Here is a 14629-nt window from a genome sequence, read left to right on the forward strand (position 1 = left end):
TGAATTATCAGACTGGTTCACAATATCACACTATTATTTTGTCTATTATTTATTAAAACGTTATCGTATTTTAAAGAAGCAAACGACAACAAATACAATAACAAATGCGAATTAAAGAATATAGGGATAGCAAAAGAGGAAGGAAAGAAAAAATACATACATATATTTATTTCTATAAAGATATATAGAGAGAGAGATAACTTAAGAGTAGAAAATAATATACAATATTTTACAGAGAAAGAGAAAGAAAGAGAGAAGCAGAGAAGAATAGAATAAAGACATAACATAAAGAAAAAAACCACACCATGCAAACAAAACGAATAAAAATAGAAAGATAGAAAAATAGAAAATAATAATGTTATCTACTAATAGAATTATATAAATTGCTTATTTGATCTAATTTAGTACGTTTTTACTATATTTACAGACATATGTACATGATCAACATATAAGATGCAAGCAGATAAACAAATAATTGATTCTAATAGTATCAAGCACAAATTAATGAAAATAATTATACAATGCAGTTTCGATTACACCTGGCACCTCAAATATTGCTTTCTCAATAGTTTTAGTTTTACCTGTCATTTGATCAGACTTCTTAACAGCTGCCCAACCCAAACTTCTTTCAACCGCCATTTTCCATTTTTTATATCTAGCATCTCTCTCTAAAATAAAATGAAAAAATATATTTATAAATTTTATTATTGCAAAAGAAATATACTAACTGAGAAATACATATAATATTTACCCTCAGGTGTTGTAGTTGGTAGAAACGTATCCGTTGGTACTCTTTCAACTTCTTCACCTTCAAATTCCCATATATTTATTCCTTCCGCATGACCAGCAGCCATTGCTACACCCAATGCTGTCATATCCGGTATAGTGGATCTAACTGGAGAAAAAAAAAAAGAAAAAAAAAAAAAGAAAAAACAAAAGAAAATAAAAAATGTTTATTATATAATAAATGAATGGAAAATAATAATAAAGCTTTGTAATTAATCAAGAATAAAACACTTACATACTGGTGTACCACAAAGGTCTGCCTGTAATTGCATAAGGAGATTATTCGTCGACATTTTACCATCGGTATTTAATTTTTTTAATGGAAAACCGCAATCCTTATACATTGCTTCTAAGATATCCCTCGTTTGAAAGCATACTGCCTCGAGACACGCTCTTATAATGTGTTGTTTTGTAGTAAAAGCCGTAAGGCCGCATATTATTCTAAAATTGTTAATATAAAATTGTAATAAGCTTTTAATTACATTAAAGTGTTATATAAATTAACCGAATGATTACGAAAGTGGCCTAAGTCACATGTACTTTCGTTTAAAAATATTTTTACGTCGTATAAAAATTATTTTTCCGAATTAATGATGAAGCATGAAAAAAAAAAAAAAAAAAAAAAAAAAAAAAAAAAAATCCAAGTGTACGTTCATTCTCAAGAAAAATAATTTTTTTTACGTAATTTAAAAACGTTAAAAATAAGTATCGTTTGAAACGAAATATATGTTCTTCAATACCTCAAAATGATTTATTGTTAGACGACTTTAGCGTAATCATCGGCTCGAATAAAATATCTTTTCATCAATCGATTAATACGACCAACCCTCTGGCATCTTTTCTCCAATAAGGGGCATAAAGTCCCGTGAAAGCTGGTACGAAATAAACATCACCAGTACTAAAAACGCTTTGTGCCAAATGTTCGGATTCGTGAACATCCTTGATAAGTTTCATATTGTCTCTTAACCATTTAACAGCAGCACCGGCTACTGCCACTGAACCTTCCAACGCATAAACGGCAGGACTATTTGGGCCTAATTGATATGCAACTGTGGTGACTAAACCGTGAGAAGAATACACTCTCTGAAATAATATAAAAACTCTTCACTTTGATTACACGAATTTCATAATAAAAGAAACAAACAAATATAATCATAATGATTATTAATTACCTTAGTTCCTGTATTACATAGTAAAAAACATCCACTTCTATAAGTATTCTTAGCTTGACCCTGTTTCAAACAATTTTGTCCTACCAATGCCGATTGTTGATTACCAAGAATCTGTCGAAGAGAGAGATAAAGAAAAAAAAGAAAAGAAAACAAAAAAGAAAAATATATTCTCTTGTCAAAAGGAAAAGGATAAAAAAAAAGAAAAAGAATGAAGGAAACAAAATATAAAACGTAAAAATAACTTACGCCCGATATCGGAATACCCGTTAAGGGACCGATCGAGATTTTACCATAAATCTCTGAACTGCTCTTAATATCGGGTAACATTTGCATAGGAATGTCAAAGTATCTGCATAATGTTGGATCCCATGAAAGAGTCTCAATGTTCATTAGCATCGTTCTCGAGGCATTCGTGACATCCGTTATGTAAAGTCCACCTTCCTTACCACCGGTTAAGTTCTATCAAACATTTTTCAAATCTTTAATAAATAAATGTAAACACTTTTCAATTCTTTTTTTTTTTTCAATAATTTTTCTCTTGTAAGATTTAACATATTACAAAAAAAAAAAAAAAAAAAAAAAAAAGAAAAAAAAAAGAAAGAAATAAATAAATCTACACATACCCAAAGGATCCATGTGTCCATCGTACCAACTTTACAACGTCTATCTCTTATTGCTTTTCTAACAGTCGGTACGTTATCCTTCATCCATCGAATTTTCAAAGCAGAGAAAAAAGGACTGACCGGCAAACCGCAAAGTGGCTTCAGATGGTTTTTACTTTTGTCTGGGAACTTGGCAATGATCTGATCGACGGTCGAAGCGGTTCTTATGTCAGACCACACTAAAAAGAAAAAAAGGAAAAAAAAAAAAAAAAGAAAAAAGAAAAGAAAAGAAAAGAAAGAAAAAAGAAAAATAATAGAAACGATAAAAAAGAAAAAGATCTCATCGTTACGGTAGATAAAATCAGGATTATATGTATCTCTGTGTGTGTGTGTGTGCGTGTATGTGAACTTCTTCAATCGAGATCCGTGCAAAAATAGTACAAACCTATAGCATTGTAAAACGGTTCACCGGTTATGCTATCCCACGCTATAATAGTTTCTCTCTGATTTGTGATACCGATCGTGACGATGTCTTCTACCTTTAGATTGAGCGATTCAAACCTTTTTATGACGTCTTTGATGCATGCCTTCACAGCAAAAAGTACTTCTTTAGGATCGACTTCGAGCCATCCTTCCAATGGACTCAATTGTTCAATGTCGATCTGATGAGAAGCTACTTCTGTTATATGCTTCGCATTGAATACCTAAAAATAATTTATATTATTTATTTATTTTATTTTATTTTATTTTATGTTATTTTATTTTATTTTCACTTTCTCTTTTTCCAATTGACTTATCGTTAAATTTTTTTTTTTTATTTTTCAAATCATCGAGCATTGCCACTCTTATGATTATGACCTTTATCGTCATAACGGAAATTTTGCGTTTCTGACCACCTAATCATAATCTCATATTGACTGAGATAAGAACGGATGTTTTTTTTTCTTTCTTTCTTTCTTTTCTTTTTCTTTTTTCTTTTTTTTTTTTTTTCGAAATATAATAAGCCACCATAAGCTCAGACGATATACGAGATTCTTACCACAAATCTTACTGTTCGTGTACCAACATCTATTACACCGATCAATGGACCCTGTTGTTGTTTCTTCATTATGTTCGGCATTGATTCTAAAGAAAAAAAAAAAGATAATTTGTATTCATTAAATAATCGAATCGAAGGATTCTGTAAATTTTCAATTATATACTATACTATATATATATGTATATATGATATTAAAATAAATTATAGAAAGTTATTGCATATGAATTTATAATTTTATATAACTTTTTTATATAAAATGTACTTATATATATATATATATATATACACACACACATATACATACGCGCACACGCACAGAATATTATTTTAAATATCATTTTAAATATCATTTAAAATATTATTTTAAATGTCATCCTGTGGTCTGCAATGACCTATAAATAATCTCTATCGATAAAGTTGAGATTAAGAACAGATGCACAAAATAGATAGACTTATCTATTATGATGTTACTTAAAGTATTTCTGATTAGGGTGATAACAATACAAACTCAATATAGATCAATATTAATATAGATAGATATTTCTTGATTCGAGAATTAGAATTCTTTTTTTTTTTTTTTCTTTTTTAAATCACGATGTTTTGAATCGTGATTAATCATTTCTCCATCTAATTGTTTCTTATCAAATGGAAGTTTCATATAAATGGATTATTTTTGATCGTCACAGATTAAAAGATCAAAAGAGGAAGGTACTTGAGATATCTAGATCCAACTTGCTTAATTGAGATTACTTTTAATTATCTTCTTCGTTATTTCGTTAAACCTCTGTCTTCCTCTTTTTCTCTCTCTCTCTTTCTCTCTCTCTCTCTGTCTCTATCTTTAATTATCTCATACTAACGAATGAAATTTGTTGAAGACGATTAACTAAGATTAAACATCTTGTGATCTATATTTCTTCACACTTTTAATCCATGACCTCCAATTTTTTTTTATCTCTTATCTCGAAATCCATTGAAATTATATCTAATTAAGTTTTCTCTTTAGAATTTGATCAAGAGAAACTTATTTTCAATAGTAAATTTAAACAGCTCAATTTTCCATAATTCGATCAATTTTCCAAAATAAAAGGAAAAAAAAATTAATAACATTGTAAGTTAAAAATTCTGATTTGTATTTCCTAAATAAATAAATTTAAAAATTGATCTACGTACGAAGATGACGTCGTTATCGATCTTTCATAAAAATATATCTACGTCATTATTTAAGCTAAACTTTAATCGAAATATTATTACTTTTATCACGAGCTCTTGCTTTTTTTATTATTATTCATGAGAAAAACTTATAGAAGGAGTTAGTAATAACGAGAACAATGATTAACACATAAAAATTATCATAATTAGTACGAATAATTTGAAATATATAAAAAAGTAATACTAATCAATATTATTTAAATATATAGATTAATGAAGAAGATAATAATTTTCTTTATTTTTTTTTTCTTTTTTTTGAACGGCGTGATTTAAACTGACCTGCGAAAAAAGATGGCGTCGACATAACTTCCGGCGATAACGAAACGACGAAATTTGTATTATTACGTAAAACTTCAATAATAACGTTATGAGTTTTTTTTTTTTTTTTTTTTTTTTTAATATCAACAGATATACATATATCTCCCTTTCTTTTCTATTTGTCACCAGCAACAAAAAATATATATAAGGAAATAAAAAAGAAAAAGAAAAAAAAAAATAATAAAAACGCGAGGGAAATTGAACGAGTCGAACGTTATTATGGACGTATACACGAGTGTGCCAACAAGTAATGTACTACGCGCGAGTACGTTGTGCGTTCTTTTTTAAACCTAACTCGAATACATGGACGCACACGCAATCCGATCCGAGCTTCTGATTCGTCGATCTGAAAGGCAGAGTCTCTCATCCTTCAACGCCTCCAGAATTTTATGATAACAATGTCGGTTCCATTATGCTTTTAAATTGTCTAACGTTTTACATGTCACTGTCACTTCTTTTTCCGTCTGAATTAATTAATGAAAGATAAAAAATAAGAAAGAAAGAAAAAAAAGAAAAAAAAAAGGTAATAATAAAGATGAAAAAAGATCACGATCGACGAAAATTTAATTGATATTTTCCTTTTTTTCTTTGGTTGTAATTAAAAAATAAAAAAAAAAATGAACAGAAAAATGAAACTGATAAAAGAATTGAACAGACAAATGTATGCGTCGTTGTAAGATTCAAAAATGTTCATTCAAAATATGTCGAGTATTTATTAAGTTTTCATTAATGATATCACAAGATCGATAAACTAGGATTAAATAGAACAGAACGGGCCCAAAATTATTAGATGATAATGTAATAGTTATAAAAACTTTTTTTTTTTTTTTTTTTTTTTTTTTTTTTGAAACTTTTTACCAAACTAATTCCTTTTTTTTTAAACTGAATAATTTTTACATTGTGACAAATGTCAACTTGAAACACCTCGGAAAAGAGTAATTGATATTTACGATGATCCAACAAATTTCGATCTGTTTACAAACTTTTGGTTCACCCTGTAGTATCGGTCATTTCCTCAAGAAACGGAATGCAAGATCGTGCATTCGTAATATGTATATACAACTCATGCATGCTATAAAATGTGCTAACTATTACTACTGGTTATACTACTTTTAAACTTTTTTTCCTTTGGACGTTGTTGAAAGTTGTTACTTCGCTATAACTTTGCAATAATGTATTAACATACGCATTTATACTTCGTTAAAATATTCGTTTATAAATATATATGTTTGGCTATTTATATAAGAATTGATTACAAGTACACAAACACATATATATTTTTAATGACATCATGATAAATAGTATCTTCGATCTGAAAAGTTATAAATCTATCTAATTACGTCCTGTCTCTGTTAGTTTATTTATTACAAACATATAGCGTTTATAATACCAAATAATTAATCACATTCGCGATAGTACGTAAATGTTATATATATATATAATAAGTATAAATTATAAATATATAATAATACAATAAATAAATAAATAAATAAATAAATAAATAAATAATAATAATAATAATAATAATCAGATTAGAAATGATTGAAAATTCCTTTTCAAGTTAATTCCTTTTTAAATTCAATAGATAATATAAATCTTCAGAGACGAGAACGATTGAATATACATTTTTTAATCGATCGATTAAATTTTTTGAAACCTGAAAAAAAATGTAAAAATATCATTTACGTCAAAACTTTTCCCATTAAATTGTGATAAAAGATTCAATTGTAGAATATAATATAAACGTTACCATGTATTTGTTCGATGAAACTAAACATTGATAATTCCTTGGTTTTTCTTAATTGATATTCATTATTACTTCAAGTCATATTATCTCTCTCGATGACATATTACGTGATTAAACCAAATATGGTATTACATAGGCAGATATTATAGTTTTATGTTGGAAATAAAAATCAAGTTTTATCAATACACATAACTAATATTTTAATAGATTAAATCATTTTTAATCGGTGCAAATAACATTCAAATTAATTGTTATTAAAAAAAAAAAAAAAAAAAGAAAAAAAAGCGTATGTCTACAAATATATCTATGGTGTGTTTCATTTTAAAACTTGTCATCTTGAATAATTGTTGATTTTTGGAAGGGGAAAACAAACGAAACAACAAAATAAAAAACACGTCGATTTAAATATCGAAAAAGGTGAAGAATTTAAAATCGACATTGATAAAATTTTATGTTCGAATCCATTCGTCTTAGCTTATTCCAACTTCGAAATTTTAAATGTCATCTTCCTTTTTTTTTTTTTTTATCAAGTAAAAAAAACATAAAAGAAGAAAGAAAAAAAATATTAATTTTTATAATATTAATAAACATTAATTAAACGATCGATACGTTTGCGAAATGAGTGATTCTTTATTATAAAACAAAACAAAACAAAACAAAACAAAAGAACTTCTTCTTTTTCCTTCCTCCGGAAATAAATATAATTTAAAATCAGAAATCGTATTCAGGGTGGTCAATTTTAAAATGAACACACAGTAAGTATGTATGTATATATGTATGTATGTATTTATATACACATATATAATATGCATCTAATATATGCGAGGAGAGATGAAGAATAGTTGTAAAGGACGTGACATAATTTCGAATAGAGGCCAATGTGACGTTCCACTTTTATCGAACGATGAGATAGATGATGCATATATAAAGCTTCCTAAGTTTTTAATCAAACTCGCCTACGATCTCTTATTCATTTCTTACATTTTATTTTCCTTTCTTTTCTTTTTCTATTTTCACGATCTCAATGAAGATATTTTATAGAACAAAATTGTCCTCTTTATCGCACAACAACATTTTTTTCAACTTTGTAATATTCTAATCTTGTTTCTACCGATTTATGTATATGAAATGTAAAAATATAATTTTTTTTTCTCTCTCTCTCTCTCAGTTTCTCTCACTCCCTTTCTCTTTCTCCATTATCTATCAAGATTTCTGTGACATATCGTACTACAGTAACATATAAAACTAGGACACCCTATATATCTTGACGCGGTGATCGACGTCACGTCGGAATAAAAGGCGAGCCATCTGATTGGATGACCAAGGAAGGCTCGACCCTGTTTACATTATGTACATACGTCATCGCTGTCAGACTAGTTTCTTTCCTCTTCTCACACGAGTAAATTTCAAGTCCAAACACGACACGTGACCGAATTTCTTTAATATTCTTTTCAATCGCACTTAAGGTTTATGAATTTCTATAAATAATACTATATGACGAGAGTCATTCCAATAAAATCCAAATATTTATACAGAGAGAATAAAAAAGATTAATAATAGTAAAAAAAAAGAAAAAAAAAGAAAAAAAAAATTGTTTTGTTTTCAATCATAATCAATATGATAAATGAAAATTAAAAAAAAAAAAAAAAAAAAAAAAAACCCTAAATGCTTTATATCGGCCATTATTATTTAACCTCTAAAACAATGTTTCAATTGTTTTCTTTCCTTTTTCTAAAAAATATTAAAAAGAAGTAAGTTATTACTTTTTTTTTAACATTCGTCTCGTCTGTTTCATTTTCATTTGATGAATTATTTAATAACTCGTTGTAAATTCTTTTTTTGTTTTTATTTTTCCGATATATAATTACGTAACGATTGATACTTGCGTGTGTAAAAAAAACAGAGAGAGAGAGAGAGAGAGAGAGAGAGAATCAACTTGAAGAATTTTTTAAACGCAATTATGTATTCATATAACACAAATTGATGATGACGATGATGATAATGATAATGATGATAATAATGATAATGACAACGACGACGACAGCGATGATAATTACATACATGTGGCGTTAAGTGACAGTAAGAGAAAAGTGTATCTAAGAGATTTTCGCATTAATGTAGAATGATCCCCTTCTATTTCCTTTTGTACCATGAATCGCTATGCTTCACGATAATAAAATGCTATACATATGTATATCACACTCCTTTTAAAGACTGTTGGCACTACTCGTTTAGCTAACACGACAAATTTAATCGCATTTATACACAACTGGGGTACAAATTTCTATCCACCACGTAACAATCAAGTCAATCATTTTAAAATGTTGATATATGCGTGTATGTATATGTATGTATGTATGTATGTATATATATATATATATCTCATGAGAAACATCTATAACTGGAACATTTTCTTTTTCTTCTTTTCTTTTCTTTTCTTTTTCCTATTTAGTTTTTTCTTTTTTTTAGGTTAGAATTCGGACTAATAATTTGTATTAAATATGTATACAATAAATTATATTGACGACAAATACTAATAAAAATCACTATTATTAACCAATAACAAATGTCCAATAATATATGATTTTATTCTTAAAAAAAAAAAAAAAACAATTAATTAATTAATCGTTGATAATAATCACGAATTATTAATACTTCCTTATCGACCAGGATGAAACATTTTTTTCTTGACCGTTAAGATAAAACCACAATGCGATACTAACATTCAAATGCACAGAAATTTTCTTGTATTTATTAATATCTATAAGTATCGTTGGAAGATCTTTATGCCAATTTCTCGTACATCCTTGTCTTTTCGACAAAATTTTCATTAGTAAGATGCCGAATCACGTGACACGCGACATTGCGTTATTTCAAGGTCCACCCAGACTAAAATTACACGAGTAAAACTTGTAGTGATTTCGTTATTCGATTTTACGCACGAGGAATGAAAAAGAAAAAAAAAGAAAAAGAAAAAATATAAAAATAAAAATAAAATAAAATACTAGAGGAAAATATTCATATTGAATAATAAAAAATCGACATAGTTTTTTTTTTTTTTACTACTGTTATATAAGATTATTAATAATATAAAAAAAAGAAAAAAAAAAGAAATATGTTTACAATGTATAAATTATATTATCAATGGATAAATTATGTAACTATATATGTTCACATATAAATATATATATTTATATTTATTAAGATATTTCATGAACGTTTTTGATCTTATCTTAAGATGAAAATTAAGCTCTCTTTTTTTCTAAGGCAATAAGAATAACAACAATAATGCAGAATAACAACAACAAATCAATCTTGTGATATTTCACACAATTTGTTAGATATCTCTTATATATAAATATATATATATATATTTATTTATTTGTTTATTTATTTTTTTTGTTATTGTATAACGAGAAAGCTATCATATGAATCTTATGAATGCAACGATAGAACAAGAATCATCACAAAACTATTTTATTTTTAACATTAGATCAAAGTAGCCAAAAATATAATTCATGATGCCTATATTTTCGCAAATGACGTTGCAAATGACGTAGCATTATAAGCATAAATAAATTGAAGACTAGTTTAGAAAGTCTCTAGATGATATTAAAAATCAATTACTCTTTTTGAAGACTTTTCGAAGGCTATATTTTTTTTTTTTTTATCAAATTATAAAATTACAAGCTTAGAAACTTCTGCCTCTCACTCTGTTTACTTCAGATGAGAGAAAAATTTGATTTCTATAGTATTTATTTTATTCTCTTACTTTCGAAATACTCGATCGATATAGTTGAAGAGATTAATAAAAGTTTATAATAATTTTCAACAGATGTCGTTAGCGACTTTGACTTAATATTATCGGAAATTTTTATTAGTTTTCATTGACTAATTTTTTGTTGAACGATAAGATTAAGACATAACAAAGGTGAATTCCTATTATCGATTAGAATTTATTTTCCGATAGATTTCCGATAGATTCTCTGTTTACTAAACCGAAAAAATAAGGCACTTATCAAAAAGGAACATTATACGAGGTGAGATTAAATCAATGATTTTAAAAATCGATTACTATCTTTTTGAAATTCTTTAGGTTTGTAATTTTACAATCTGCAAAAAACAAAAAGGAAAAGAAATAAAACGTCTATGAAAAGAAGAAAATCATTGATTATTAAAATTACTTCGTAAAATTTTCGTCCCATCCTGTACTTCGTAAAATTTGTAATAGCGACTCGAAATTGCAATCGTAGATATTTTGTTAATCATTGATTTATCGTTACGAAAAGAAAAACGAAAAGATAAAAAAAAAAAAAAGAAATTAGGCATATCAAAGGTGAACATTATACGTCGTAAAATTCGCATTAGCGTGAACAATGAATTCGCGAAATTGTTCAACTAAATTTTTTTTCGACGATAACAAGAAACAAAAAAAAAAACGAAAAATAAATACGTAAGAAAGTTCTTAGTAAAAGATCTATGCTTGCGTGAGCCTAAGTCTACGGACAAACAAAAGAGAGGGTGGAAAAAAGAAAAGAAAAAGAAAAAGCTCACCTTTCTCCTTAAACGCGTAGTACTTGAAAATACTGGTCTTCCTTCCTGTTTGCGTATATTCCATACCCTTAAGGGCGAAGTTGGAGTCATCCTCGAACGTGTCGTTGTCACCCTCATGATTTTTTTTCCCGCCGTTTTCTTCAGTCTCTTCACCATTTGTACTTCCATTTTCTCTAACCTCCTCCCTCTCTGCAACTTCATTTTTTTCGTTCTTCTCTTCCTCTTCCATTAAACCGGTTCTACTTGAGATTATACTCCAGTGTGGTATCTTTTCTAAAAAAAAAAAAAAAAGAAAAAAAAAGAAAAAAAAAAGAAACACGAAATTCTTAGAAACCAGTGTTGATATTACAAAAAAAAATAAAATAAATAAATAAATAAACAAAGAAAGAAAATGGCGGGAAATTTAATATAAAAGGGATGATAAACCGGACGACAAAATGGGCGGGAGAAGGAGAATGATAATTTGAAAATATAAATAATTATTATCGATACCATTATATCGAAAATTTAATTATCGATTGAAAGTTTAAAAGGGAGATATATTGTACGAAGAAGATGGGAAAAGAAAAAACGAAGGAGGAAAAAAACAAAAAAATAAATAAATAAATAAATAAATAAAAGATAAACAAAATATTCCTTCGAATTATTTGATCATTCAATATCAATGATATAATTAATATAATTAATATAATTCAATATTAATAAATTATTAAAATGACTGTTCAAAAAGTAGCTTTGATCTGATCGAAAATTTGGAAGGATAAAAAAAAAAGAGAGAGAAAAAAAACCAAAAGAAAAAAAAGAAGAAAAATATAAAGAAAAATTGTTCGTCATTGAGACGAAAACGTACCGATTGTAATTTTCCCTGGGGAGGAACAAAAAAGAATAAAGGAAAAGAAGGTATTCTCGTAAATCTTGGCAACGGATCCTACCGGCAGCAACCTTTGGTAAGAACTAATCGTGTATCGGTGGCACACCTTTTAACGGATACGGTACAACGGGCAAGCCACGCGTGCTCGTTGAAAAAGAGAGAAAGAGAGGGAGAGAGAGAGTGAGAGAGAGAGGGAGAGAAAGGGAGAGGGAGAGAGAGAGGGAAAGGGAGATAAATAGAGATACATACATAAATAGAGAGAAACAAAGAGAGAGAGAGCAGTAGTGTAATGAAAGGAGTAAGTGTATATTGACGATAGCAATGTATCCCTCATGATCTATAGTACATCTTTTTGAGAGAGAGAGAGAGAGAGGGAGTACACGAGAAAATTATATATGTCTGTTCTCTTTCATCTTGAGAATGTCACTCGTGGTCATGGCCAGTTAATCAGCCGACCCGTCGTCGTTCTAATGTTAGAAAAGACTCATTGCCGAACTAAATTCATCAATGGTATTCCTTATGAGTTTGTTTATGAGTTTTAATTTATAAATGTCGATGACATTGAAAAAAAAAAAAAAGAAAAAAAAAAAGGAAATTTTAAAAAAATTTCTTCATTTCTTTGTCTCTTTTTTCTTTTCTTCCTTTCTTTTTTTTTCTTTTTTTTTTTTTTGGTTTTCTTCTTTACCTTTGTACAAAATTCTTTCAAAAATACCTAATTTTCTAATTTGGAAGAAGTGAAAAAAAAAAAAGAAATAAAGAAAATAAAAAAAATAATAAAAACATTGGTTTTTTTCTTGCATGAAAAATCAATAATAAGTGTAATCGATTGAACGTTTAGAAAAAAATTTACATTATATACATCGGAAAGTTCGGTCTTTGATCAAAAATAGATCATAGGTCATGGCCTCGTTTGATTGCATATGTATGCAATCAACTAACTGTCCAAAGAACTCACTCATTTGTATAAACTTATTCGTGAAAGTTTTTAAATGTCAGAAATATAAATCGTTTCGATTGGACGATATGCATATTTATATCTTTTCTTTTTTTTTTTTTTTTCCTTTTTTTGGCCTTTCTTCTTTCATCATTCTTTTTTTATATTTCGCGCATATAATTATATGGAAGATCGTAATCAAGTAGTACGTTAATTAAAGTCAATGATTAAGAGAGAAACGTTTGATGAAATTAACATATCTCGATGGATTGGTTTAGAAAATAATAGTGTTAAAAAATATGACCGTGTTATTTACTCAGGGACATAATGCGAAGTATATTTTATATTGGCCACATCCGTTGTCCTTGATAGATTCAATAAAAATTCTGATAAGAACAGGTGTCCACATAATTCATATTGTATATGTAATCATTATATTTATATTTCGTGCTATATAAGATGAGAAAAAGAAAGGAAGAACAAAAGAAATGAAAAAAGAACGATAATTCAATTGTCTATGTAAAACATCTTACATATAAAATTTCATTGATAAAAAGATAGAAATATTGAAATTATTAAATATAATAAAACAAATTACAAGAAGATGAAGAAATTAATTATCCTTAATGATAAGTCAATATAAGGATTACTATTAAAATGAAAAAAGTATATATATAAATATAGAAGTGATATATATATATATATAATAAAAGAATTTTCTCAATTTTGCAAAAAGATAGTCAACGTCACTTCCACAGTAAAGGCTTTCCAAACAAAGGCATACGTGAGCCACGCAAGCAAATGATGGAGCAAAGTCATAGTCTGTAATATTTATGCCATTATCTCGATGTAACATAAATATGCGCTTTATTAAAAAGCACCAAAGATTTCTGAGATCCTGGGAAGTATCTGACTATCCAATAAGTATAATGTCGTATTGTTCTTATATAGTAATTGAAACTATTTCGAACAATTGTGAGAAAGACCGGAAGAGAAAATCGTTGTTTTATAACATATAAATTAAGTATATACAATTTTTTAATATCGCAATACGATTGTTATATATTATAATTATATTCGTATCTATTTTCAACGAATCTCGACAATGTTTAATAATTATTTTTAAATAAAAAAACCACATGTCATGTGTAAACGAGCACAGGTTCGTAGCCACCTAGCGACTAAATGGATGAAACAGACACATGCGCTGGAACGACCACGTGACTCAATCGACTGTGGCGCGCAGATTCAAAGGTTAGCCAAGTATGACGATCGATTATAATGCGGCTTTCAACGAACAAATGTACAATCTATATAGACGATTTTCTCTTCATAAGCTTCAGATTTGTTTATATAGATATAAATCTAAATCAATACATAATATAAATGTTATTAGT

The 14629-nt window shown here is 27.7% G+C and overlaps 1 protein-coding gene across 3 annotated transcripts in view; it reads right to left on the bottom strand.

Annotated features, from left to right (window-relative positions):
- The window catches only part of LOC124946605 (glycerol kinase), a 14526-nt gene extending 2092 nt beyond the window's left edge, over positions 1–12434 (bottom strand). The window contains exons 1-11 of one of the 3 annotated variants that reach the window (XM_047487486.1): positions 12278–12434; positions 11428–11700; positions 3600–3685; positions 3006–3264; positions 2582–2799; positions 2205–2417; positions 1959–2069; positions 1613–1869; positions 1022–1227; positions 752–895; positions 582–668 (exon numbers count right to left, since the gene is read on the bottom strand). In XM_047487486.1, the coding sequence (XP_047343442.1) occupies positions 582–668; positions 752–895; positions 1022–1227; positions 1613–1869; positions 1959–2069; positions 2205–2417; positions 2582–2799; positions 3006–3264; positions 3600–3685; positions 11428–11656 (1810 nt within the window). In that variant the 5' untranslated portion in view covers positions 11657–11700; positions 12278–12434. Of the gene's footprint in view, positions 1–581; positions 669–751; positions 896–1021; positions 1228–1612; positions 1870–1958; positions 2070–2204; positions 2418–2581; positions 2800–3005; positions 3265–3599; positions 3686–5087; positions 5598–9528; positions 9610–11427; positions 11701–12277 lie in introns of those variants that run through there. The other 2 variants (XM_047487489.1, XM_047487488.1) reach the window with 2 other exon arrangements.
- Positions 12435–14629: the final 2195 nt, after the last annotated feature.

Source organism: Vespa velutina, chromosome 2, assembly GCF_912470025.1.
Source record: "Vespa velutina chromosome 2, iVesVel2.1, whole genome shotgun sequence".
Lineage (NCBI taxonomy): Eukaryota > Metazoa > Arthropoda > Insecta > Hymenoptera > Vespidae > Vespa > Vespa velutina.